At 39.0% G+C, this 26,248-nt stretch overlaps 4 protein-coding genes across 6 annotated transcripts; 1 reads left to right on the forward strand and 3 right to left on the reverse strand.

Moving 5' to 3' along the window:
* The first annotated feature begins 498 nt into the window (after nt 1-498).
* LOC106958156 (deoxyribonuclease-2-beta-like) lies at nt 499-6,142 on the forward strand. 2 transcript variants are annotated; one of them, XM_015049935.1, is made up of 8 exons: nt 499-602; nt 829-926; nt 1,117-1,292; nt 1,480-1,484; nt 2,862-2,937; nt 4,073-4,237; nt 4,315-4,512; nt 4,932-6,142. In XM_015049935.1, exons 2-8 carry the CDS (start codon nt 835-837, stop codon nt 5,330-5,332), a joined length of 1,113 nt encoding a protein of 370 aa, XP_014905421.1. In that variant the 5' UTR covers nt 499-602; nt 829-834; the 3' UTR covers nt 5,333-6,142. The 2 variants fall into 2 exon arrangements, with proteins under 2 accessions (XP_014905421.1, XP_014905420.1); XM_015049934.1 differs by lacking the exon at nt 1,480-1,484 and having other exon boundaries at nt 1,117-1,291; nt 2,856-2,937.
* Nucleotides 6,143-7,136: 994 nt separating this feature from the next.
* On the reverse strand, nt 7,137-14,207 carry LOC106958177 (caspase-6). 2 transcript variants are annotated; one of them, XM_015049957.1, is made up of 8 exons: nt 14,101-14,207; nt 13,742-13,771; nt 11,307-11,349; nt 10,412-10,561; nt 10,262-10,338; nt 9,209-9,384; nt 8,987-9,131; nt 7,137-7,455 (listed from the first exon to the last, which is right to left on the reverse strand). In XM_015049957.1, exons 1-8 carry the CDS (start codon nt 14,117-14,119, stop codon nt 7,220-7,222), a joined length of 876 nt encoding a protein of 291 aa, XP_014905443.1. In that variant the 5' UTR covers nt 14,120-14,207; the 3' UTR covers nt 7,137-7,219. The 2 variants fall into 2 exon arrangements, with proteins under 2 accessions (XP_014905443.1, XP_014905442.1); XM_015049956.1 differs by having other exon boundaries at nt 10,412-10,564.
* A 737-nt stretch (nt 14,208-14,944) lies between these two features.
* On the reverse strand, nt 14,945-18,286 carry pla2g12a (phospholipase A2, group XIIA). Its single transcript, XM_015049959.1, has 4 exons — nt 17,728-18,286; nt 16,591-16,667; nt 16,354-16,519; nt 14,945-15,407 (listed from the first exon to the last, which is right to left on the reverse strand). The coding sequence occupies exons 1-4, from the start codon at nt 17,960-17,962 to the stop codon at nt 15,289-15,291; spliced, it is 597 nt and encodes a 198-aa protein (XP_014905445.1). The 5' UTR covers nt 17,963-18,286; the 3' UTR covers nt 14,945-15,288.
* A 648-nt stretch (nt 18,287-18,934) lies between these two features.
* Nucleotides 18,935-25,777, reverse strand: dnajb14 (DnaJ heat shock protein family (Hsp40) member B14). The gene is made up of 8 exons (XM_015049950.1): nt 25,589-25,777; nt 23,686-23,851; nt 22,569-22,714; nt 21,867-22,055; nt 20,980-21,065; nt 20,794-20,903; nt 19,690-19,862; nt 18,935-19,618 (listed from the first exon to the last, which is right to left on the reverse strand). Exons 1-8 carry the CDS (start codon nt 25,719-25,721, stop codon nt 19,494-19,496), a joined length of 1,128 nt encoding a protein of 375 aa, XP_014905436.1. The 5' UTR covers nt 25,722-25,777; the 3' UTR covers nt 18,935-19,493.
* Between the last annotated feature and the right edge of the window lie 471 nt (nt 25,778-26,248).

Raw genomic sequence — 26,248 nt, forward strand, 5'->3', positions numbered from 1 at the left:
TCTTTATCTTTGCCACTGCATCATTTTCTCATATCATGCAGTCCTGGGCAGGGTGGAGATTTTGAACCCTGGTTGCTTAAAGTAGATTTAGGGTCATGAGATGAATTAATTGATGACCTTTGACATTGTGGATCCCAGGACTGAAGAGTGGGTAGAACGGGGAAGCGTTGCGTCCCGGTCGGCGCCGCTGGTTTACCAACTTCTGCTGTTCGTTCCAGAGATACAGAGCGGATCTGTCCAAGCAGTCTTAAGGTGAAAAGCACCGTCAGGTTGATGGAAACGTTTTATACGAGATGCAAACAAAAGGTTCAGACATTTCAGGAGCAAAACTTCAAGACTTTCATTACACAAAAATCAGTTTTATATCAGTTTCTGATCAGGTTTTATTAAAACGCAGCAGAACTTTGGTTCAGTACATAAAGGCAAAGTTCATCCTGATTAGAAAGATTCAATAAAAAATCCTGTTTTCAGCCTTTTTGGACGTGACTGTGAGCCCAGAAAAACTGGGTCAAGGACCCAGAGGGGAATAAAAGCAACAAGAGCTGAACTCAGGAGCAGAGAGAAACCGGCGCAGCGCTGAAACCTCTGGGTCCTTTATGACCGTAAGTCACTTCTAAAACTATTTTAAAATTTCAGTTACTGTGAACATAATAGTGTTCAGTCTGTGAACTATATATGGAGGATATGGCATTAATCCAGGCAAACTGTTTTAATCCGGACCTTACAGAATGACTGACAGAGGAAAATAACTCAAAGCAGAAATTAAGTGAAAACATGTTAAAAATTTGACTGAATAATTGCAACGCTGGAACTTCCTGTGTGTTTCAGTGAGAGATGTGGAGCTTCTTGCTGGTTTTTGGGCTCCTCTGCTGGGGATCTCACGGATCAGTGACCTGCAAAAACGACCTCAATGCCGAGGTGGACTGGTGAGAAAATACCCAACATCTCTGTTAATCAAAGAGCAACAATTTGTTAGAGGCTGGACTGGAAACAGGCTCAGAATGAATCGCCATGGTAACACCATGGTCATGAATTCACAATAAACCCAAATCTAAGATGGATAAAGTCAACTTGATTGTTTTGAAAAATAGTTAGTTTTTTATTATTCTTCATCAGGTACATTTTATATAAGATCCCCAGAATGGACCACATTTCCAGTGGCTCCACCACTGGAACGGAGTATTTCTACATCGACTCGAGTGGCAGGAACGAGGAGTTGAGCAACATCAACAGCCCGAACGGCGTTCTGGGAAATACGCTGAGGCCTCTCTTTAGACCCATTAGAAACATGGTACCGTCTGCTCTTCACATCCATTTTCTACAATCCACATACGTGTTCCAGGGTTGAAACGATTAATCATGATTAATTGATTGTTGAAATAATCATCAGTTAATTTAGGAATCGATTAATTGTTAACTGGAAACTCAAAAAAGGCCACTTACTGGAAAAACAAAACATTCAGAGCAGAAATTAAGACAAAACTGTACAAAGAATTTTCATGCTTTGCATTTAAGATTTAAAAATCATCTTTATACTTTTGTTTTACTCAGAACTGTGATACACTATACTGTGGTATTATAAGTAATCAAATTATTTTTTTCTTATCTAAAAAGGAAATTTAATGTTTTAATCTATTTTCAATATTGTAAAAAAAAATATTAAGTAGTTAAAAAAAAAAAATTCCAGTTTTTTTTTTTTTTTTGATTAATCATCAGAATAATTGTTACTAAACTAATTGGTAGCTGCAGCCCTAACATGCTCTATAGCTCATAGTAATATTCTGTAGATCACTGGTCCCCAACCAATGGTTCATAGTTTCACTGCGGCCCGGTGGGCGGGGCCTTTTATCTATCGAACCGTCAGATAAAGCTTCTGCTTTATCTATCGAACCGTCAGGTAAAGCTTCTGCTTTATCGATCGAACCGTCAGGTAAAGCTTCTGCTTTATCGATCGAACCGTCAGGTAAAGCTTCTGCTTTATCTATCGAACCATCAGATAAAGCTTCTGCATGCTGGTTTGCCCGCCTAGTTCACATGCCACCATTTTTTCCCTGATTTTCCCTTTTCAGAACGTTCCACGTTCTGAGACAGACATTTGATAATCATAACCGATCATCAGTGCCTGGTGAGCTAAGACTGATTGGGTTAGATTTAAAATTGTTTATCAATATGTTCTACTCAGAACTCAAGCTACATAGCTTTAGCTTCACCTGGTTAGCATACATGAAATAATGTCACATTATTGCATCATATGCAACAAAATGTATTTTTCTTATCTAAAAAAGGAATTAAACTGTTTATTTACATCTATTAATGTATTTCTAATATTAAATAAAAGATCTGCAGCATTTTTATTCAATTAAGATTTCAGACACATGACCCGGATGACGCGCAAAATTCAGATGGAGGGCCGGAAGGGGATTTCTCCGGTTCAAAACAAAGCAATGTTGATCACAACAGCAGCTAATGCCCTAAATCGGCTGGAACAGCCGAGGTATCTAAAAAAAATATGCGTATATTTAGGATATGATCCGTATTATCTCGGTAAAAAAAGAGACTTCTCTTATAATCTTGAGGATTTACCCGCATCGAGGCGATCCACGTAACTAGCTACCTGGAGCTGCAGAGTTCATATTATACGATGAGTCAGAAGAAAGTTTTCAAAAGCCTGGAGCATACAATCATTTAGTTTCAGATTGGGTCAAGCATTTAGGATCAAAAGCAGCATTAAATGGCTGTCGACTTGTTTCTGCCGGATGAGTAGTAAATTGTGCTATTTTAAGTATTTAATCCTCAGTGCCTGAGCAGAAACGTTGCAGCCTGTAAACTCTGAATGATGAAGGTTGTGTTTGCAGGAGGAGACCTTCGGGTTCATCAGCTACAGTGATCAGCCGCCAGGATGTGGCGCCGATCCAAAGAGGTTTGGCCACAGCAAAGGTAGAGGAAGCATTTCATCGTTTTAATGTTGATGGGCGCCAGGATTATTGCTCATATCTTTCCACACCTTTCAGCTAATACAGCAGTGGCCATATTGATGAAGAGCGGTTAGTTAATGCATCTGATCAGGATGGTGGCTTCCTGTCCAAGTTTATATCACATTTCAGCAACAATGCAGTTCAAAGTGCTTCACAGTGGGGTCGGGCATTTATCGTATCGTTTATTTTTTATTGTGGTAAATTTCTTACCATGACAAGAATTTTGATTTATTTTTTGTCACAATAAATTCTGATAGATGATATTTAATCAGAATCGGTCTTTATTGCCATTGAACAGAAGTGCGATGTACAGCCCGTCCAAAGAACAACATAAGACATGAGCAGACGGTCCCTGAGGCTGCAGCCATCATGGGAGGCGCTCTGCTTTCGTTGGATGAGAATAACAACCTGAGGGTTATCTATATTGTCAGGATTGCTAATTTTACTATTTTTTTTCCCACTGTTTGATCAATGAAAGGATCAATAAATATTATTTTGGAAGTTTGTTCTAGATTGTAGGAGCATAGAAGCTGAATGCTGCTTCTCCAGGTTTACTTCTGGTTCTGGGGATGCAGAGCAGACAGAACCAGAACCAGAAGTATTTTAAAGTCTATTTTCTCAGTGGAAGGACTTTAGAACTGGGTGATGTTCTCTATCCTCCTCGTTTTAGTCAGAGCGCCAGCAGCAGCGTTCTGGATCAGCAGGAGGATTGATTTTTTTAGGCAGACCTGTGAAGACTCGCCTGCAGATTAACACCTGGATGAGTTTCTGTAGATCTCACTGAGACATTAGTCCTTTAATCCTGTAAGTGTCCTTCAGGCCGACTTTGTAACCATCTTAATGTTGCTGTGAAGGTTCAAGTCAGAGTTCATCACTACTCCCAGATTTTAGGTCGTTTATACCAACTCCAAGGCCGAGTCTTAAGTCTTTCAAGAAATCAAACCCATTTTTGCTTCATCTGTTTTTCTGAAACAGTTTAATTTATTTTCATATTTGAGAATTCCTGACCTTTGACCCATGTGATGTTTGATGTCACAGGATGTGTTTCATTTCCCATTCTGTGTGATAATGAAAGTCATGTTTGTTTTTAACCACAGGACTCGTGATGGTGGACAGAACCGGTACAGGAGTCTGGATCTTACACAGCACCCCTCGGTTCCCCTTCAGAAGGGACCAGAACAACTTCTGGCCAAACAGCGGCAATAAACACGCTCAGACATTTATCTGTGTGACGTTCAACTACAACCAGTTCACTACAATAGGTCTGAGTTCAGACAGCATGCTGTAGGATTTATTGCTGATTAATTATCTTTAATAATATGTTGTTTAATGTTTGCAGGAACACATCTGCAGTACATCAATGCGTTTCCATTTGAACATTATATCCCAGATGATTTTCACGAGGAACTAAAAAATGTTGTGAAATGGACAGAAGGCTCTCCGTACATCCCTGATAAGGTTGAGGTCTCATTGTTGACGTCCAACAGGAACCAAGGCTTTAAAGTCTTTGCTAAACAAGCCAATGCAGATGAAGAGGGTAAGTATCGTCCTCTTCTCGTTGTTCTTTAATATTCTCTGGTTAAAACTCCAACAGAACCAGAACCTGGAGGATGTTCAGTCTATTTATTGGCTAAATTATCAGAGAACTTTTATCAAATAGGTTTTGAGAAGATGTCCTGAACGTATCACAGATTTTCATTGGTTTATTTATTCTATTCGTCTAGGAAGTCAGCGTTTCAGCTGTTTTGCAGTTTTCTGGAAGTTTGCTCCACATTTGAGATGTCCATATCCCACAATGCAACATACCTTGCTACAGAAAAGTGTTTTAACGCATAGGATCAAGATCTCTGTGTGGTTGATTTTTTCTGATTTCTCTGTTCACATCTACACAACGAACTCACCAAAGAGGGAAACCAACTTAAATGGACCCTAACAAGCTGCCTCCTCTTCTTCCAGTTGGAGATCTCTACCTAAGTATCGCCAAGGACATCAGGAGCGACGTCTACGCCCAGACATGGGGCTGCCAGCCCAAACGGTCCCTCTCCTACTGTTCCACTGACATTTCAGTCATTAATGTTGAAGACATAGCAGTGGGTAACCGGTGGATGTGGAAGCCTAAAGTGGACCATTCCAAGTGGTGCGTAGCTAAGGATCATAACACACACTGGACCTGTATCGCCGACATGAACCGGGCCGTATCTCAGTACGAGCGGTTCGGCGGGGCGCTCTGCATCCACCTTGAGAAGGTCCAAGGTCACTTTCTGAGATTTGCTATCCATCCTCAGAGGTGTCTGAAACGTCGCCACCCAGTTTGTGATCCAGACTCTGATGGAGACAATCTCCAACTTATCGGTTAGATCGGCTGAGTCCACATCGATCGCATCAGATCAATGCTTTGAAGACTTAAGCCTTTCAGAAAAACTGGAGATAAATCCAGAATAAATGACTCTCTAAATCAGGGGTCTCCAACTCAATTTACCCGGGGGCTGCTGGAGGCAGAGTCTGGGTGAGGCTGATTCCACAAAAAACATTTTAAAAATATCCTCAAATTTCATCAACATTTAATTATTTATCCAATACGTGAACTGCAGGCTTTGGACTGACAAAGACATGATGAGGGTGTGACAAAATTTTGTTTACTCCACTTGGCGTCGCTCTTGTTCTAAGTTTCACATTAGTCTTTAGCCAGCTAGCAACGTATGGAGAACGTCTCGATGCGTGACGTCATCACCGCTTCAAGCAGCCAGTCTCCTTTCTCTGCGTTTGATCCTGGCATTTGTTAATGGTAGAAAGTACCGGAATGGCGACTGTAGGGAAGGGAAACTGGTACCGGACCGGTCCATCACCCGCCGCACCATTGTTACAAGCGTAGTGTGCATGAAGTCGGTGTAGCTTGGCACCGAATGTCAGCCATGACGAGGACCAGCGGGCCAGACTTCCTCCAGAGGCCCCTCACCCTGTGGGCCGCACTACTTTCATATCACGGTGGAGCCACGAGACATTGGCCCGCGGGCCGCGAGAATGAGATCTCTGGTCTAAATAAAATGCATGTTTCTTCCTGGCTGTTTGAAAAATTACATTTCAATGAAGAAATCAGAAAAAGATTTTTAAGAAGCTGTCACTCTGCGATGTAAACCTCTGTGATTAATAAACCACTTTAAGCTTCATGTTTATCTCTGCCTTTATTTTTCTTGATCTTTAACTCCAGGGGTCAAGAAAAGTTAGAAACACTTTTTGTATCATTGCCCATTTTTGCAAAAATAAGAAACAAATTTGCTCCATAAAACTGGATTTACCACTTTTCCTCCATTCCAAATTCAGAATAAATTACAAAACATTTTTATGGCTTTAAAAATGTTTTTATTTTTTCACAGCTCATAAACACAGAAATACATGATTGTTAAGACAGTTCATAGTGATTTAATTCCCTTGTACAGCTTTAAGAAACAAACATTTTGAGGTTTTCATGTTAGCGTTTGTTGACAGTTTGAGTGCAAACCTGCATTGAGAGACGAACCAAAAACTGGATAAGACCCAACAGCCACAGTGCCTGCTAACTTGTGATGTTACATTCAAAACACGTCATTTTACAGACACCAAAAGACATCAACTTATTGCCAAAACTGTCTGAGTGTTTTAGGCACTTTGGTGCCAAATGGAAACCCAAATGGAAGTATAAAAATGTGCAAAAAGTGAATTTTGCATGATGGGTCCAGTAGGCAGCCTGGATCAATGGCGCCTCTGAGGAGATACCTGAGATTAGAAAACCCCTGAATTATTTCTGAATATTATGCTGCTACTCACCAATCAAGATCAATTACGAAAATCTTTTTTTTTTGGCTCTAGTGACCTTTAATTGATAGTTAATTGACAGGAAAGTGGGTAATGAGAAAGGGGGAAGACATGCAGCAAGGGTCGCTAAGGCCAGAAATCGAACCTGCGACAGCTGCGTCGAGGACTGAGGCCTCCAATGTGGGTTGTTCTGAACCCCTACGCCACCACAGCACACCCCAACTATGAAAAAATTTAAAGACTAAGATTAAAAACTCCCTGATAGTTTCAACTTTATCAGATACAGTGATTTATGAGCAGAAGGCTTCTCTGTGCAAATGATCTGCCAGGAATGTTTTCAACACTTAAAAAGAAACAAAACAACTATTCTTTTTCTCATCTTTGCGGAGCGGATCAGCTGTACCAGCTGAGATTCAAAGGCTCAGATTTAAACCAACCAATCGAACCGTTGATCATTTCTTCGGCCGGAAGTAGAGCTTCTTGGTGAGCATCGAAGCGAAGCATGGTACCTGTTTTTTGCCAATTGCGCTGAGGTCCTTGCAGTTCCCGACTTCGCGCATCGAGACCTTTCTATTGACCAGCGTGAGCAGCTCTGTGAACTCCAGCGAGCTGCCGTACTTCCGGAGTAACTCACACAGATCCTGGATGTACCACGAGCCGTTGATGGTCTCTCTGTGGGAGTAGAAACCTGAAAACCAAAGCAGCAAACATGAGAGGCCTACTACAGGGTATGGTTATAGAAACATATACCAACAAAGTAAATAGACTTTTGCAGCATAAGATGCGCAAGATCCCAACCCCATCTCCATGCTGGAGGGGAACTAGCTGCTCACCAACGATGACTAGTATTGGTTTTAGCTGTCAAATGATCAAAATAGCAAGCTAAATCTTAAATGTCAGCATGATATATAAAAGACAAAGGGACACAGTGCTTTGCTACTAATTATCAACAACATCTAGATATAACAAGGTCAGGAAAAAATAATAGTGAGACAGGAAAGTGGGTCAGTTTTGCTAGCTTGACTTTAACAACCGTAACATGGATTTGATGTAGATTTCTCTGTGTTTCGGTTTAGTTGAACAAAAAAAGGCGACACACACATGAACTCTGACAGATCATCAGTAGACCAGATGTTTAATCAGCCATCACTGGGGTAGCTAGCTAACATAGATTAGCTAATATAGCGATAGCTAATATACCACACCAATCACTTATTAATAATCACAAAATAAACATCAACCCTGAAAACATAAAACTGTAACGGACTGAATGTTCTGATATTTATGTTGGAAATATCTGTGTTCAATTATGATACATTTGCCACATTGTTGTCAGTTACTATGGCGACGGGTCTGTCTGTAGCACGCCTAACACAGAAAGTGTTGGTATCGACGGTTTTTCTGCGTTATTTTTCCCTCTAGCACACTGCATTAATAATACCTACATCTCCAGGTGTCATGTAGTTAATGTGATTACTGTACCCCAGCAGCATGGCTACGGATGGCGAGTAAAAGAATCGCTTTTCTGCCCTCCAGCGTTGTGCGCATGTGCAAAATTTCCTAATGTAAACAATAATATTCAACGGGTCTGTAAGAAAGCAGCAGTGCTACTTTTGACCTGACCACAGCCTCACTCACCTCTGACCACATCATCGTCAAACCTGACCACGCCCCTCAGTGCCTCTTGGCTCCGCCCACTTTGGAATTTTCTACATTTGCTTAGGGGGCGGGGCTTATGCTTTCACAGGGGGGTTAGTTACACTTTGACTCATCATTTTAGGCAACATTTCTTTTAGTTCATTTTACATTACATAGCTTGTTTTAAGATCCACTGGCTCATTAAAAGTGTTAACAATTTCTTCCAATAGCACATAACTACCTTGTCATAGTTATTTTTATTTGTTTTTTTTTTGGCTCTAGTGGCCTTTATTTGAAAGTAGTTTGACAGGAAGGAGGGTTATGATTGAGGGGGAAGACATGCGGCAAATGTCGCCAGGCCGGGAATCGAACCTGCGACCACCGGCATGAGGACTAAGGCCTCAATACATGGGTTGTGCTTTGCCCCTGTACCACCACAGCACCCCCACCTTGTCATATTTTAAAATCTCTCGTCAACTTTGAACATTTCTGAACACAAAAACATGGCGGGCTGCAGTTGGACTGACCTATCGCCTCCATCACCGCCGGAAACAGGTTTCCTGATAACGCGGACCGCTCACCTTCAGCAACAGAGTAACACATGATGAAATCGGCGCCGGCAGGGAGGGTGTGGATGGCGCAGGCGTCCACCACCGTCTCATTTGTCACGTTGTCCACGGCGTCGCAGGGCGTCACGGGATCGTCATGCTGCTCCCCACGGCACGCCTTCACGCACATGGAAACATCATCTTCAGACCTTCTGCTGTTTCCTAAACCCAGAGGCTTCACTGTGATGTTTCTACCTGCACAATAAAGATCTTGGGTTTTCCGATGAGGCTCCTGCACTTGTTTCCTCTGAACATGGCGGTGATGTCCTGGATGTTGATCTTGCCGTCGTAAGCGTAGACGTGATCGTTCTCGCCGTGGCTAAGGAAGGCGAGCAGGAAACAGTCGGCATCTGAGTGATCGTCTTCGGCAGCTGGAGGAACAAAATGAAGGTTTGATCAGCAGATAAAGATCATTTAGAGAATACTCCTTCATTTGTCCCACAATGCATTCACACCAGGACTCCGGTCCATTTGTCTAGAAAGTCCGGTTCGTTTGGTCTGCCGACAAATCTTGCTCTCTGTTCTGTATGTGAGCGCCAAGTGGACCGGAGACTGGTCCAAAAGCAGGAAGTGGATTACAGCGCAAGGCATGTGGTTTCTGCTGCAGCGCCCCCACAGGCCAGGAGGGGAACAGGTTTTTTAATTTGTTTGGATCTTGGTGCAGTATGAAATCAAACTGTACCAGCTGAAAATGTAACAAATGTTGCAACTTTGGTGTCCAATCAAATCAAGTCTAACGGATCATCAGGTATGAAAACATCCTTAAAGCTGCAGTAACTTTCATTTTAAAAAATGTGTTAAAAGCGTCACCATGTTGTGAAAGTTTATCAGAAAACATCACTCCCCTCTGCCTTCTCTCTGATCTAAGGAAAGGCACCACATCCAACTGAAAACAACCAATCACAACCAAGAGGAAGGGCTTAGTGCTGTCGATCAATACTGTGAACATACTGCTAAATGTAATAATGGTAGAGAAACAACTTACCGTTACAGGAAAATCGCTTGGGGGCTAAGCTAACTAGCATTAGCATTCATGACAAGCTATGCTAGCTGCAACGTAGCAGAGAGCTAGTGGGGTTGAGGAGGACCCGCCTCCTGGTTCTAATTGGTTGTTTCCACTTAGAACTGAAGAAGGCAGAAGTTCGATTTTTATCATTTTTTAAATAAAAGTTACTGCAGCTTTGAAGACTTTTACATTTAAAACAAGGAAATAAACTAAATACTGTGATAGACCGGGGGTTCCAGTACCTTCATGGATTTTTTCCAGGACGTCCACCAGTTTGTAGTCATCATAACTCCTGACATCAAAGTTCAGCTCCAGCAGCCTGGAGACAGAATGGGCTCAGATAAAGCTGCTGCACCTGAGCGACCGGTTCTTCCTGCTTCAGGAAGACAAACCTCCTCTCTAAGTTGTGGCGGTCGGCGTTCGTCCCGCTTCTGGGGTTCAGGCCCAGGCGCCAGAAGAAACTCTCCTGGTTGAAGATGAGAGCGACGCCGCGACGCTTTCTGGTCATCGTGTATTCCTCCGCAGGATCCAAAACGACGGGGCTGCTTCACAAAGAAACATCAGCACATGAGTAGGGCCGCACGATTAATAGGATTGATTTTGATGATTATTGAAATAATTGTCAACTAATATAGCAATCAATTAATCATGAACTGGAGAATGCAGACTAAACATAAGGCCATTTTCTAAAATAACAACACTCAGAGCAGTAACTAAGCCAAAACTGTGCAAAAATATGTAGCTTTTCCCTTATTAAAAGAAGAAATAAAAGTCAAGATCATGAGAATAAAGTTGTACTGAAATAATAAACATAAACACATGATGATGAAGTCGCAATATTATCACATTCTCATAATACTACAAATTTATTCTTGGAATTAAATATTCTTATTATTTTATTTATTATTTTCTTAGTGCAGCTCTAATACTCCATGGAACTACACAGAACTCCTCTAGAGGCGGTTTTAGTTTTACCCGGGTAAAATGATAAAAACCTCTTAAGCTACTCGATCATTAATCGCTTAATCAGAATAACAGATCAGCCTTTCACTGTGTTCATGCTAAGTTCAGCAGAAAGACCTGAAGTTTCCACATGCTGAATTATTTGTTTGTATTTTATGCATTTCTAGTGTTGCATAAAATAAGCTTAAGTGGTTAAAAGAGAAATCAGCCAATTCTTTTAAATCTGATTAATTTATTCAATAGAATAAATTGATCGCTAAAATAATTGTTAATTGCATTTTGTTAATCTGCAGCTGACAGAAACACAAAATAAAAAGTGATTACCTTCTGTAGAAACCATCCGTCTCTGCTAAATTCTCTGTAGTTGCTGCAGAATGAAAAGACATTTCTAAATTAATAACACTCCAAATGCAAAATAAAAAGAGAAAGAAAAGTCGACACGCCTCGGCTCCAGTCACACCCTGCTGGCTGGCCTCCCAGTCTGTGCTGCAAAACCACTGCAGATCTGCAGCAAGGCGGCGAGGCTTTAATCTGTCTCTGGGAGTATTCAGCTCATTATACATGAAAGAAACTAAATAATGAAATGATGCAAGAGTCCTTTTGGCCAAAAATACTCCAAAATGTCTAGATTATTACTCTTTCCTCCAGTGGTTCCCGTTTCTACGAGGTCGGCTGCTTGGCTCAATCATAAACATCCGACTTTAAAATCTCAGAGGGTTTTTCATGCGACTTTCTGTCTTAATAATGTCAGAGAATGATAGTTTTAAAATCATAACTTTAGGCCTTTAATCTGGGAAAATTGGTCTTTTTTTTTCTTAGAAAGAGAGTAAGAGAGCATCCAAGTTGTAAATATGACAATTGCTCTAGAAATTTGTGAGTTTTGGTGAAAATTTGTTTTTCTTTTTGTCTACAATGCCCCAAACACTCTGCTAATATAACAACTTTACTATTATTATTATTATTATTATCAGCAAACAATCCTAACTTTATTGGTTTAGGAAGAAACGTATTCTTTTTAATCTTATTTATTATACCAATAGCTGCGATTGATTCTATTCATATCTTTTATTATTTAGTTTCTCTTTTACTGTTCTTGTTTTCCTCTTTCGGTAGCTTGAAAGGCGCCTCCAATTATTATTATTATTATTGTTAAGTTTCCAGTGAATTTTTCTAATCAAAGCTTAAATGTCTTCAGTCAGAGGCTTCTTCAGATCTCCTGTAATACAGACTGCTACAGGAGATCTTTCCTGCCTACAGCCATCAGTATCTGGCTGTAGGCAGGATACTGATGCCTACAGTGTCCTGTAGGCATCAGTAACTAATATCATCCATCAACTTGGATGATATTAGTTACAGCATTTAATTTCCCTTAGGATAAATAAAGTATTTTTGAATTCAATCAATCAATTATTGATTGTTGAATGAATTATTTCAACCCTATGGGAAAATAATTGTTTAATAATCGGATAATAACTTTACTTTTTCGCTTGACAATCTCACCTGCAAGTCGAATCACGTGAGGATTAAAACCAGGTTTAATCCAGAAAATGTCGCTGGGATGCAGAAATGATGACGGAAACTTTCAAATTCAACTAAATCAGCAGTTTGCAGCAACTCAACACATTTAGTCACTGATCGTAATCAAGGTTTAGTTTTTTTTCTTACACTTAAATGTTTCACATAAGTCCCATTTTTGAGGAAGGAGTTCAGTTCCATACCCACAATTACTCAGTAGCTGCGTTTCCATTATCTGTAAAATTGTGCAAATTGAAACTACAAAAATAAATGTGCTTAATGGAAACACACCAATTTAAAAAAAAAACAACAAATACATTTATCGATAAATATTTTTGCACTATTGTGTGGTTTTTCAGCAGAATAAAAATAGATATATTTCTCAAAACTGCAACTGAAACACTTTTTCATATCGTCACATAATCAACCGGATGTTGTCACTGGTGCAAGCAACAAAGACGCCGACAGCAGGAAGTAGTTAGAGGATCATGAGCACAGACATAGTATCATCTATATATAATATATAACGATGTCATTGGCACAGCTTGATTTTATGAACTTATATAAAATTTATTCATTTATTTAATCAACATACTGCAAATGTGAAATTGTGTTTTGTCGACACTATCAGAAAATCGACAAAGATTTTTGCACATCTGTAGTAAAAACGCAGCATAATGTCAAACAGAAAACAGTTGTGTTTTCATATACATGCATGTTTTTGCACGTCCCCTGCTGCAGGAGGGTGACTGCATCTGAACAGCATTTATTACAGCTAAACATTCCGGTGCTTTCCACCTCTATCCTGTAAAGATGTTTGGTTTTCCCTGTGTTGCAATGAACAGAGGTACTTCCACCACAGAGTGCCAGTGAATCAGGATTTACTGGATTAGCGTTTCAGTTTTAGTGAGTTAAAGATGACAGTGATCTGCACGGCTGCACAGATTTAGCTCAAAGTGAAAAAAGTAAAAACAGATCCTGCTTTAATAAATAGGTGCAGTTTTCTGCAGTGTATGTGTTGTCAGTATGTTAAAATATCCATTTAATTTGGTCATAAATGATTTCAGCACAATAAAAACTCTTCTGAAAGTCTGATAAAATACTTTATAATCTGTGAAATTCACTAATATGTCATTGTCTTTATTAAGTCATAAAAAGTCAGTCAAGTTTAATAAAAGTTATTTGATGTGATATTTTAGTTTTGCTTTTATTTTTAAGAGGTCATTCATGTAGTGGTTGCTCACCCACGCTGTCTGTGGCTGTGGACACACTTCCTGGTGAGGAAGGAAAAACAAATCTCATAAAAATGTTTTACATTCCTAAACCTGTTTAACACACACTGAGAAAGAAAAAAAAAAACATGTAAAACTCTTTTTAAAATGCGGCAAAAACTAGCTATTTCTGTGACTGGTGTTTTACAACATGCTGAGATTAACTGAAACATGAAACCAAACAGCACAGTAAACATCTGGGAACCCATTTTAAGCGTAAATGTAACGTAGTTCCGTGGTTTTTATGACTTTAAATGTTACCAAAAAGTTAAGTTTTTTTTTAGATAGTTTCAGATTTAAGACATAAAGATGTAATAAAGTTGTTTTTTTACCTGCATTGTTACCTGACATGTTGACTTTTCGTCTTGGCTCGGAGTGGGAGATTAAAAGCTGCTTCCTCAAACACCCAGCAAAACTAGCTTACACTTAGTCCCGCCCCCGCGATGTGATTGGCTGTAAATTGAAACAGGAGAGAACGATTGGTTATCTCGAATTAAAAACTTACAGGTTTACGGAAGCGACTGGCGCAATCGCACAAAGCGTTTTACGGAGCTTAAAAATCTATCAGCGACACTGGAGTTTTAAAAATATCATCAGTTCACCATATATATCCATTCAGTTAAAGCAGGGGTCTCCAAAGCGGGGTTCAGGGACCAGATTGTGGTAGCTTAACTGATTTTGTGAAGCCAAGAATGCTATATATTTGGCCAGCAACACAGCATGTTGTTTTATTTGAAAATTTAATATACAAAATATTTGGTGGAATACAAAGTTTTTATATTTTAATAGTCATGGCTTTTGCTTTTCTTTTCATTTTATTTACCCAACGGTGGGACAGGGTTGTTTTTCTGTTTTCCACAGAAGCGTAATCAAAAAAGAATGAAACACAAAAACAGGACAATATTTATTTAATGTTAAGTGAGCCTTTGGCTGATTTCTATATGTTTTTCCTAATTAATCTTTGATTTTCTGCTCATTTGCTATTTTGTTCAAAATCAAGAAAAAAAATCTGAAAAAAGTATCTTTTTGTCTTAAATGTCTTACAATACCACCCACCTATCAGTGTTTCTAATTCATTTGAGCATTGACCCCATGGTAAATTCACAGAGATTACAAGAACGATGCAACATGCGAGAATAATCCAGAATGAAAAGCGACACTGTTTGTTACGAGACATTGCAGAAAATTGGTGTGTGCTTTATTGCTGACCTTTGAACCCTGTAAAACCCTTTTTACTGTTTGTTAAAATGTAGTGTCCAGTCAAAACATGAATGAAACCAGTTTTAATTTCACCACAGAAACCTCTGGCTTTACAACAATAGATATATAAATAGTGGATTGCAAAGGGACAAATATTAGCTACCACCTAAAAGAAACTATTTTTTATTTTACATTCACTTTGCATTGCAGTGTTTAGTTTTAGCCAAAGAGGCTACATCCCTGAGAAAAATCTACACATTTTCAGAAAAGTTTATTTATCCGGCATCGGATTTCAGAGTCTGTGTTCTTCTGCAGAGGCGTCAGAGCTCCTTCTTCACCTCGTACTGGCACACGCAGGCCTCCCGCTGGCTGTCCAGGAACGGCTTGCAGCCCAGGTGCATGACGGCGTCGAAGAGGAGCTTGACTGCTGACTCGCACGCTGCAGAAAAACAGCAGAAGGATCAGCAGAAAATTCAGGATAAGTGTATTAAATAATTTAATACTTCCTTGAATAGTTTGAAATATTTTTTAACAACAAAAAAAATATCTGGCTGTTAGATCTGAATTTCAGCTCATAAGAACCTGATGACATTTAAAATAAAGTTTTGGCTCCATCTAGTGGCCACAATCAATATTGCAAGAGTTAAAACTAACCTGCAGCTTTCAGTCCTATGGCAACAAGAAATAGTTTGAAAGTTTATTATAAAGTTTCTACAGATGTTATAAACAACTGGATTATCTGAAATTTTCAAGAAAAATAATTATGAGACTAAAAAAAAGATGTGATTTTAAAAAAAGACAAAAACATGCTCCTTAATTGTGATATGAACTAAAAATTCAACATGATCAGAGATGTAAATTACAAAAACAAATACATCTTTTTTTTTTACATATTTGTTGAAACCATCACCATATCATAAAACAAGTTATGAAACAAATCTATGAAAAATAATCAGTCTCCTCTGCCTTCTCTCAGTGCTAACTAGAAACAAATCAGTGCCAGGAGGCGGGTCTTAGCGCTGACAATCACCCACAGCAGATCCTGTTAGCACTGACAGTTCAGAAATACTTTTCCTGAACTGTAAGTTGTTTCTTTGCCATTAGCACATTTTGTAGTAAGTACTTGAGGATTATTGACAGCGATAAGACCCGCCTCCTGGCTCTGATTTGCTTGGAGGGAGCAGTGCATTTCTTCAGACAGCAATAGCTCAAGGAACAGGTGGAAGAGATCAATGTTTTCACAGAATGTGAAATGTTTTCACAGTCACAAGATGGTAACTGTTTTAACAAATATGTAAAAACAAACACATTTTTATAAAAGTTACAAACTGCAGCTTTAAGTTTTCTGATGGCAGCAGAAGGCGACCTCCAGGCCGACATCTTACCCTGGACCGTCTGGGCCAATCCCAGAGTCCTTTGCACGTTCCTGCAGATGGTCTCCAGGCAGTCCTGGAACTGATCGTCACAGTCATGCTTCAGGTGGCCGCAGCTGTCGTAGCAGCGGTCGTGCTGGTTGCAGCATTTGGTCATGGACGGGATTCCCAGGTCGAACTGGAAACGACAGCACAGTCACTGGGTTTGCTGGACTCACAGGAAAACTAAGCGTATTTGAAGCAGATTACATGAAATCCAAAAAGCGGGGAGCCGCATCCGTTGGGTGGGGGGTGTCTGTAGCCGGGACGAGGCGTCGGCTTGAATCCTGACACACAGAAGGAAAAAAGCTGCTGCGTTGAAATGAGACACTGGAATAAATTCACTTTTCAATATTTGTCTGGCTTGACAGAATTTGTTCAAATAGTAATCACTGTCTTTATACCATGGTAAAGAATAATGTGGATTATTTTTTGTTTCCTTGTCCTGACTGACACCTTTGATCTACAAAATTATTTTGCTGTTTTCTATCTTTAACCCTGAGGTGTCCAGACTTTTATTGGCAAATTGAAATTATTCACAGATCTGCATAATCTTTGCCCAATTAAAATTGCTAAATAATTTTATTAAATATTTTTTATATACATTTTCAAAAATCATACATGCAATATTTTAAGGTAAAGTAGAAAAGTTAAAATTATTTTATATCCAAAAAATACAGCATTGTAAAACGGCAATTATGGTAAGGTAAGGTAATTTTATTTATATAGCACATTTTCATTATGGTTAGAAGAAAAAAAGGAATACATTTCCAACAAAAAACTCAGAAATTTGAGATTAGTCTCAAAACCTTTCTAGAAAAATAATTAAAATCTGAGTTTCAAAAATAGAAAATTTTCTTTTTTTTCCTAGCAAATTTTGACTTTTGAAGTTTAGAAATGTCCTTGTTTTTTCTAAAACATTTCTGGGATTAAACTAAAAATTTCAGAGTTTCTCACCAATTTTTGTCTTTTGTAGCTCAGAAGTTTCCATGTGTTTTCTACAAAATGTCTGAGATTAATATCAACATTTCTGAGATTTCTGGCAAAAATGTACTCATTTTTTTCTTTTTACAATGACTTTAAATCATAATCGTAGAAAAAAAAAAACATCTCAGATGTTTGCCTTAATAAAAAAAAAATGTCCAGGTTCACACAAAATGATTCCAAGGGTGGCAAATGGCTCCCCGACCAGGCTTTGGACACCGCTGGCTTTAGCCAACGGAAAATCCGGGTTTCAGCTCACTGATAATTTTATGTTTTTTGAACTCTTTTAAACAGAAGCACTCGTAACTGGTTTAACACTGGCATGAAACCAAAGAAAAATGGCCGTGAAGTCCTCAAACTCACCGTCGCTGCATCTGTACCGACAGAGTCCGTCATCTCCGCCGAACAGGTCCAGCGCTGCGTTCAGGTACGTGTCGATCTTGTGAATCCCGTTTCGGATGGTTCTCAGAGTCATCCTCCAGTCCGGGGTCTCCGGTTCTTTCTCACAGGCAGAAACATCTGGGAAACGTCCGCAGCAGCAGCAGAGCAGACCGAGCAGCAGGACCGGGACGGACAGAAACGTACCTGGACCCATCATGTCAGCTGAAGTTCTGCCTGACCTCCCGCTCCGACTGTCATGTCACGGTTCAGCTCTGGTCCGACATGTTTTAGCTAAAAACAAACCAGCGATCAGACATTTATCAGTTGTGACATTACTTCCGGGTATCCAATGTCACGTGATCCTGGACAAACAATGTCGTCACTTTGGGAGTCGTCACAGAGAAGTTTCCGTCTTGCATCAGAGTAACGTTTTTAACAGTAACTGTGTTTAAAAGCGGTTATTTGTTGATGGTTGTTATTCACTAACTACATTACCCAAAGTTCACAGCGGCGCAAAAATCCTGACGCTTAACGATCAAAGTATGGAAGATGATTAGGGATTTATATCTCAGAAGTCCGAGGAAAATAAGTCGGGATTCTGAAATTAGTCAAACTCTGAAGACGAAAATTAGAAGAAAAAAGTCAGAATTCTTAGAGAAAATATGCTGGAATTCTGAAATTAGAATTCATTATAAAAATTCTAAATTGTCAGATTAAAGCTAGAAATTTGGAAAAAAAAAAAAAAAAAGAAAAAAAAATAAACTTCTCATCCATCCCAGAGCTCTAATCCTCTTCCATATAGAAAAGGAAAAGAAGCAAGCGTTAGCATTAAAATGCAGGTTTATAACTTTAATATATTTAATCAAAACATTTTCTCTCAGCTGCCTCCGCCTGCAAAATTTAATATTTCAGGTAAAATATTGTTTCTCTGTGTAAAAAGTGTGCTACAGCACCCCCTGCTGGACGGATGTCACATTGAAAATAAATTCAGACTAATTGGTTTTAGCTTTTGAGAAAATCAGAAATTTGACTTTAATCCCACTGATAAACATAGCTTTATAAAAATGCTTCTTCGTATCCTTATTAACCTCGAGGAATCCAATCATTTGCAGGAAAAAACATCACTTCTTATCAAACTCCAGGAAAATCAACACAGATATAGAAGCAGAGAAACACTTTAAATCCAGACTACAGTACCAGTTTGACTTTATTTAAATGATCAGGCCAGCACTGAAGAGAAAATTAGTTTCTTCTAGAGTTACTTAAGTGCCAAAACTTTTAAACATTCAGAAATGAAAGTGTACAACCATTAATGGATGAAGGTGTTGTGTGCCAATTCCCACTTTCAACCTGAATTCAATTTTGCAGAAGAAAATCAAACAACTCAAATTTTCTCGACAAAAAAAAAAAAAAAAACATCCAGATTCTGCTGCTCCTTCACGATATGGATGTCAGTGAAGATCGTCTCAAAAACGACGCAGAAATCTCACCGTTAAATCTACAACCAGACGTCCGGGTTCTTCTGGCTCAATAAAAATCAGTCTGGAGTATCGGTCAGTGTGCAGTCCGGTTCGTTACGATGCAACAAGGCGATTCCTGGGATCAGGCTGGAATGAGGAGGAAGAGCCGTTCGCAAAGAATAAGACGCTTTTAACCTTAAATAATTTAATAATCTTTTGCTCCTATCGTAAAGCCTCTCTGTTTTAAAAAAAAACAAACGTATTCATATATTCATATTTTCTACAATCTCATCCGCCTCGGAACAGGTTGTTTAGTCTGTCCAGCTCCTTGCAGTTCTCCATCGTCATAAGCTCCGCCTTCTTCCGCATGCGGTCGTCTCTGTAGACCTTCGCCGCGTAAAGCAGGTCCGTTTCTGCACGAGAAAACAGCGTTAAGATGGCGAGAACAAAGGAGACGTTGGAGGACAAAGTGCCGGTTACTGACTCGTCTGTCTCTCCTTCCAGCAGGTGTTCCTGACGTTCGTCACATAGTCGTCTTCTACGTTTTTCTCTATTTGCTGCAGAGCCGAGCCTTTAAACTCCGATTTGAAATCCCGGGTGACGTAGTAATCGACACGCAGGTTGTCCGTCTGCCTCTTCACGGTCTGACCCGTCGACCTGGAACAAGATGGAGGACAACACAAAAATATTTAGTTTAACTTATAAAACTCCATTAATTAAAACACTACGATATGTTTAGATGTTTGCACAAAGCATATTTTTTTTACCAGACAATAGAGATGCAAATCTGTCGGAGTCAAGTGAGTCGATTATCACTTTTAGGGTCACGATTTAATTCAGAAACTATTTTTAATTCAGAAACCAATTTTTCTATTGAAGCGGTTTGGAGATTTTGTTTAAATTATGCAACTGACAATAGGAAAAGATGATGTAGACAAATCTAACATTTACTTAAAACAATTTTAAAGGTTTCACATTGTATCAAATTCCTTCAGTTTTTATAAAAACAATGAAACTACTAGTAATAATAAAAATAATATAATTTCTATATTTAAATGTACTATAATTTCTCAAAATTATATTTTGTAAAATTTAATTTTCAAAATAAGTTTTATTTATTTTAGAAATATGCAAAATAATTGTATTTTGTGTATTTGTTACACAGAAAATTATATTTTACTGGAACATACAAAATAAATTATTTCATAATTTCAAACAAAATATTTGAAATAAAAAATATACAGAATGATTATTTCAACTCAACTTTGTGTCGAATTGAAATAAACAATATTATTGGGACAATTTATCGTCCAGCAAAATTAGTTTTCATGACGGAGTATTTGTGTTTCAGTTCTTATTTATCATTATCTCAATAGTGGCACAAAATATCGTAATGAAACTAAGTCCATATGGCCCGCTCCAGCTTCTGTACCAGCTTAGTTTCTGTTTATTACAGCCATGCGTAGCATCTGATGAAATTACACGTTTTAGCCTAACTGGTTCGCTCCCAGTAGACAGAAACATTCCCATCTTCTTTTCTGTGACATTTTAAAAGTTAGATTAGAAACCCAGCTGCGTGCAGACATACGGTCTGGAGTAGAGGCTGTACGGCGGAGGGGAAACCATCATCTGGCTCAGAATCGACACTAAAATCAGAACCACGATGGGCATCAGCTGGATGAACATCGAGAAGCCGCCCTGCAGGGAAACAGACGACGTCTGTAAGATGGAGGCGATCCTGAGACCGAAACCAATCTGAAATGAGTCGGCGTACATCTCCTCGCTCCTCGGTCCTCTCCTGGCGGAAGTCATTGTGATGGCTGTAGCTCGTCCTGCCGTTGGTGAACGTGTGGGCGCTGGCTGCAGACAGAACATCACAGCTGGGGTCAGAAACCGGCCGCCATGTTGTCCAGACAACAGCAGCTCTCTATGTTAGCATAAAATATCTAACAACCATCCTGACAGAAATCATGAGGGAAACAAAAGATTTGTTCCTAGATTGGTAATCAGGGATGCACCGATATGGAAATCTGGGCCGATGCAATATCTGATGTTAAACAGGCAGAATTATGTGTTATTGTGTTATCCTGGGGTGCTATTAAAGTCATTTATCAAATATAACTTAAAAAAAACGTTTACTTTGTAATTACCACATTTATTTTTGACTATGCAACTTGGAATCAGAAGATTACTGTAGAGGATAAGAAATAATAGATAAATGTTGATGAATTATCATCATCATACACTTTTTATAGTGGAACAGGGGATAAAAGCTTATAGGATGGTTCAGTAAAGGGAACACTTTGTGGTATTTATCTGTATTAGAAACACTGTAATTATTAAAAACAAACAACAGTTGCTTAAATTTTCACTCAGTTTCAAAGTCTTGTTTGAACAAAAGCAGCATCAGTAAAATAATCAACACAATCAGATTGAAAAGAGTTTCATTCCTTAAACGCCCAGTGGATCTAATTAGCATCAAACCCAAATTAAATTTAATGGTGGGTGCAATGTTCAAATTAATGTCCAATAAAAAAAACAAGTATTAGATTGTTTTTGTAAAACTGGATATAAATTCAGGCATTAAGAGGCTAATGTTGGTGAATTGTGTTTCCGTAGCAACGATGAGACCAACGGTGCGTTCATGGACTGTTCTCTTACAGGACGGGAAGCCGCCGCCGAAGAACATGTTGAAGAGGTCTTCAGGCGTGACGTCGGCTTCAAAGCCGCGGTGGAAGTCGAAGCCGCCGCCGTGGGATTGGCTCGGGCTGCTGGGCTCCTCCCCACCCGTCACGTCGTACTGCCGCCGCTTCGCCGGATTACTCAGAACCGCATACGCATTCCCAATCTCTGAAGGGAGGAAAGCAGCGTATATCCAGCAGGTTACAGGTTGTGACACTACCTGGTCACCAGGAAGAAAAAAGAACAGATTTATTCTTCTATCAGTTGTGAAATGAAGATCAGGTGTTCAGTTTATCCTTCCACTTAACTTTCCATATGGCTAAAGCTCAACAGTTGTCCCTTTAACATTTCTATGTTAAAAGTAACGTTTTATTGACCTGATGTAACATTGCAGTTTTCTCAGAATCAAAATTTTGGGTTTTTATTGCTTCCAAGTCATAATGACAGAAATTTAAAAAAAACTAAACACATAAAATGTGTTTATAAATCTATATCATTTAAGTTTCACTTTACAATTTTATTATGAATCCATTTATCAGTGAAACGTTAAATTAAAAATGCATAATTTTGCTCCAATTTTCCAACGAAGCGTTATAACAATGTGTATTAAAGTAGACAAAAGCTGATCTGCATGTAGGAAACAAATGAAACAGTTTCTCCAGCGCGTCTGGAGTGAGTTACTTTTAAAGGCCTCCGTTGCTCCTGGCGCGTGGTTTTTGTCTGGGTGGAACTTGAGAGCGAGCTTCCTGTACGCCTTCTTCAGGTCGTCGTCTCCGGCTTCTTTGTTCACACCCAGAACTTCGTAATAATCCTTACAACGCTTTATTCTGCAGGACAGAAACATGGAGAGAAAGATCCAAACGTTTAAACCTCTGTGATCATCTGCAGAACTCGGCCTTGATTGGTTATTTTCTGAAAACAGGTTCATGTGCTGCAGCAGAGAACAGCTGGTGGTCGTCAAACACAGATAAGAAACAGAAAAACAACAAGCTACACCAACGGTGTCTTTACTCTGGCTTTATTACGACTTTGTTCACATAATGACTATTTTTGTATTATTCTGACTTTGCTGTATGACTTTATTCTTACATTATTACATTATCCTGGCATTGCTACAAATTTATTCTCGTGATATTATGACTTTATTGTAATGACTGGTTTCATATTTTGACTTTATTTTCATATTTTAAGTCTATATTTATATATTTGTAAAATTTGGAGTTTATTTTTAGATTATGGACTATCTTAACTCTATGCTTGTATTATATTGACTTTATTTTCATATTAAGTTGTCCTCTAAATAATCTTGACTCATCTTGTTGATGTTGAAGACTCAGGAGAAAGTTAAAGTTCAGGATCGGCCGTTCTATGTTTCCACCAGAAGTCTGTGGATAATCTCATTAATTTGGAGACGCTTTTTTCCAGACAGAGCGTTTGAGTTTTATAAAATCAGGATCCGGGTAAATGATGGATCCTGAAGCTGAATCAGAAGATGCTTCAGCAGCTTACGCACCTTTTTGTTTTTTCTTCTTAAAACAGATTTATTAAATCTTCCAGTGGAACTTTACAGAACAAATGTTGGATTATATAATGAAACATGGTGTAATCCATCCATCACTGTTATTTTAATGTTCATTTCAGTTATCTGGTTTCCACCGTTAGCGTCTCTCAGCGCCGCCTCATGGGAAGAGTCAAAGATAAACTGGTTCCCATGGCAACAGCTACACACACTCACACCACACAGGCGGGGTTCAAGTTTCATATTAAAAGCGTTTCTGCGCTGATCCTCCCGTCTCACCTGCGGACCCCCTCCACCTGCTCTTCTGTGAAGCTTTTGGAGTCGCCTCCTGCCGGTTCCTGACTCTGTCCTCCTGCCTGCGACGTTTCCGAGTGATCTCTGGGCTGCCGGCGAAACGCGCCGTTACCCGCCGAGCTCCCATTCCTCGTTAACGAGTCCAACAGAGCTGGAGAAAACCAGAAACGGGAAGAATACGGGTGAAATAAAATGAAACGAAGCATTGAGTGAGGCGCAGAGCTTCAAAATGATCAAATGTTGATACAGATTTAATGGAAGAGTTAAAACTGGACATAACTTTTTCACACAGGAACAGGTTGGGTTTTTTCTCCTTTAATAATAAACACTTTCATTTAAACATATGCAAAAATAAGATAAAACAGGAGAACAGGAAGGGTGTAAATACTTTTTAATCCACCGAGTTGCAGAAACAGCAAAATCTTCAAGTTTTTAATTAATAAGATCAGTTTCTGTTTTACTGGAATGTTTTATTACAATAAAGAGGAACTGGTAAATAAAATAAAGTGAAACAAATTGTCAAGTTTGGGGCAATGCAACAAAATGGATGGATGGATGCATTACAATACTTTGTTTTTTTTCTTTAATTCCTCCTGGAAACGGAAACATTCAAACTTTCTTTTTGTTCTTCTCTCATCTAAACCTGTAAAATCTTCCAGTCTGTCTATGCAAGATAAACGACAGCATAGCAACATGTTACAGTAACAGATTATTAGTGTAGCATGTTGTCATGCAGACATTTGATCCACCTGGACGTGTTAGTCTGTGTTTACCTGCGGTAGCCTGCCGACTTTCCTGCCATGTGTCCCAGATTACCAAAGCTCAGTGGACCAATCATTCAATTAAAGGATTGGCCTCCTTCCTGGCTAAAGCTAACCGCTAGTATGCTACCAAACCTGCTGGTTCTGCACTATGACCCCAATGTATCTGAAAGTGAAATTAGATCCAAACCCATTTTAATAAGCCAACAGACTTTAGCCTCTGACCTGATGGATTGATTGGTAAATAAAAAATAATTAGGTTATTGCTGTGAAACTAACCAGAGCTGAAGAGGATTAGAGCCACAGGAAAAACGAAACTTTTTTCTCTCAATTCTGAGAATATAAATCTGAATTAATAAGGAACAAAGTCAGAACAATCAGGAAAAATTCACAATTTAGGCAGCGAATAAAAATCAGCGTCAACAGGAAAGAAAAATCGGGATTAATAGGAAAATGTCCAAACTAATAAGAAAAAAATGTCAGTTTTTTTTTATTTAAAGTCAAAATTAATTGAAAAAATCTTAAGTGAAAAAAGTACATTTATGCAAATACAAATCCATTAAAAAATATATTTTACTGATCCCAAAGGAAAATTAAATATAAAGTAAAAATTAATAGAAAAGAAGTCAAAATGAATATGGGAGAAGTCAGTTAATTTAAGGGGGGGAAAGTCCCCAATAAAGAATAGAGAGGTAAAAATGTTTCCTCCATCAAGTCAGAACCAGCAAGAAAAAAGTCAGTTTTGAGATTTCTGTCTGAGATTACAGTCAGAATCTCCGTTTTCAGTGACCTAATCCTCTTCTGCATGACAGATATTAAAGATGGAAAGTGAATTAAAACTTAACAGTTTAAAATGACTGTTTCCCTTTAAATTGAGCACTAGCTATGCTAGGTTAGGCCAAAAGCTCAGCTACTGGCTAACTGGGATCTTAGTTACTTTTATGATTCTGGTCAATTTGATAACGATCAGTTAATGAACCCAAACGGATGTTTGGTAATTATAGTCCATCCAGAGGGAGTTCTCACCGCGAATGGCGATAGAGAACATTAGCTACATGCTAACGGCAGGTAGATTTACACGGCGGAAGGAGCTAAGCTAGCCTCCTCCCCGGCTAACCTGGCCTCACCTTTAGCTCTGTCGGTCGGGTACAGTTTCTCCGCTTTGTTGAGAAACTTCAAGGCTTTATCTTTGTCTCCTGCTTCCAGGGCTTTCGTGGCGATTTTGATACATTTCTCGGCTTCGTCTCTGTTCCCTTCCATCTTCTCTTTTTCCTCTTCCTCCTCCCTCGGCAGTCAGCTGATTAGCTCAAACCACGTGATCACTGACAGGTAAACTGAGGCGGTGTTCTGACTGTCTGTGCTACCTCATCAGATTTTCCTACCGTAGCACTGATAGATGTCTATCTGTCGGTGCTAGCCGTCTAAACCTTCTACCGTCACGTAGAAACAGAAAACTAAAGCGCGTTGTGTTAATGTTAAATATCATCATTGGATAACATTTTTGAGCGATGAGACCGAAGCTTACGAGTTATCCTCAGCATATCACTGGAACAATTTACACGTCAAAACTACAAACATATCACTTCCTTCAGATTATTCTATCAGTTTAAAAATGAAAAGTTATCGCAGTTGTATACGCTAATCCTCTTAGAAAATATTTTAAATACAGAGACGTTTGTAAGAATAAAACAGTATCAGACAGGGGAAACAAGTTTTTATTGAAATTAAACACTGCAAATACAGATCAAACTTTTTAGCGCATTAATCGTTGCATGTCTGTTATCAAA

This window comes from Poecilia latipinna, unplaced genomic scaffold, assembly GCF_001443285.1.
Source record: "Poecilia latipinna isolate Pla-1442-1.1 unplaced genomic scaffold, P_latipinna-1.0 Scaffold967, whole genome shotgun sequence".
In the NCBI taxonomy this organism is placed as follows: Eukaryota; Metazoa; Chordata; class Actinopteri; order Cyprinodontiformes; family Poeciliidae; genus Poecilia; species Poecilia latipinna.

Bases quoted from the DNA above. Each gene is read 5' to 3' on its own strand.
- LOC106958156 (XM_015049935.1), top strand. From the start codon at position 835: ATGTGGAGCTTCTTGCTGGTTTTTGGGCTCCTCTGCTGGGGATCTCAC. The intron at 2,938-4,072 runs GTAGAGGAAGCA...TTTTAACCACAG, and splicing joins GAGGTTTGGCCACAGCAAAG to GACTCGTGATGGTGGACAGA. The intron at 4,238-4,314 runs GTCTGAGTTCAG...TAATGTTTGCAG, and splicing joins CAACCAGTTCACTACAATAG to GAACACATCTGCAGTACATC.
- LOC106958177 (XM_015049956.1), bottom strand. The intron at 10,339-10,411 runs GTTTGTCTTCCT...TTCTGTCTCCAG, and splicing joins CGCCACAACTTAGAGAGGAG to GCTGCTGGAGCTGAACTTTG. The intron at 7,456-8,986 runs GTGAGCGGTCCG...TTTGGTTTTCAG, and splicing joins GTGTTACTCTGTTGCTGAAG to GTTTCTACTCCCACAGAGAG.
- pla2g12a (XM_015049959.1), bottom strand. From the start codon at position 17,962: ATGATGGGTCCAGGTACGTTTCTGTCCGTCCCGGTCCTGCTGCTCGGT. The intron at 16,668-17,727 runs GTGAGTTTGAGG...TCTGTGTGTCAG, and splicing joins TCGGTACAGATGCAGCGACG to GATTCAAGCCGACGCCTCGT. The intron at 15,408-16,353 runs GTAAGATGTCGG...GTTTTTCTGCAG, and splicing joins ATTGGCCCAGACGGTCCAGG to CGTGCGAGTCAGCAGTCAAG.
- dnajb14 (XM_015049950.1), bottom strand. From the start codon at position 25,721: ATGGAAGGGAACAGAGACGAAGCCGAGAAATGTATCAAAATCGCCACG. The intron at 23,852-25,588 runs GTGAGGCCAGGT...GGTTTTCTCCAG, and splicing joins CCCGACCGACAGAGCTAAAG to CTCTGTTGGACTCGTTAACG. The intron at 19,619-19,689 runs GTCAGTAACCGG...TTTCTCGTGCAG, and splicing joins CTGGAAGGAGAGACAGACGA to AAACGGACCTGCTTTACGCG.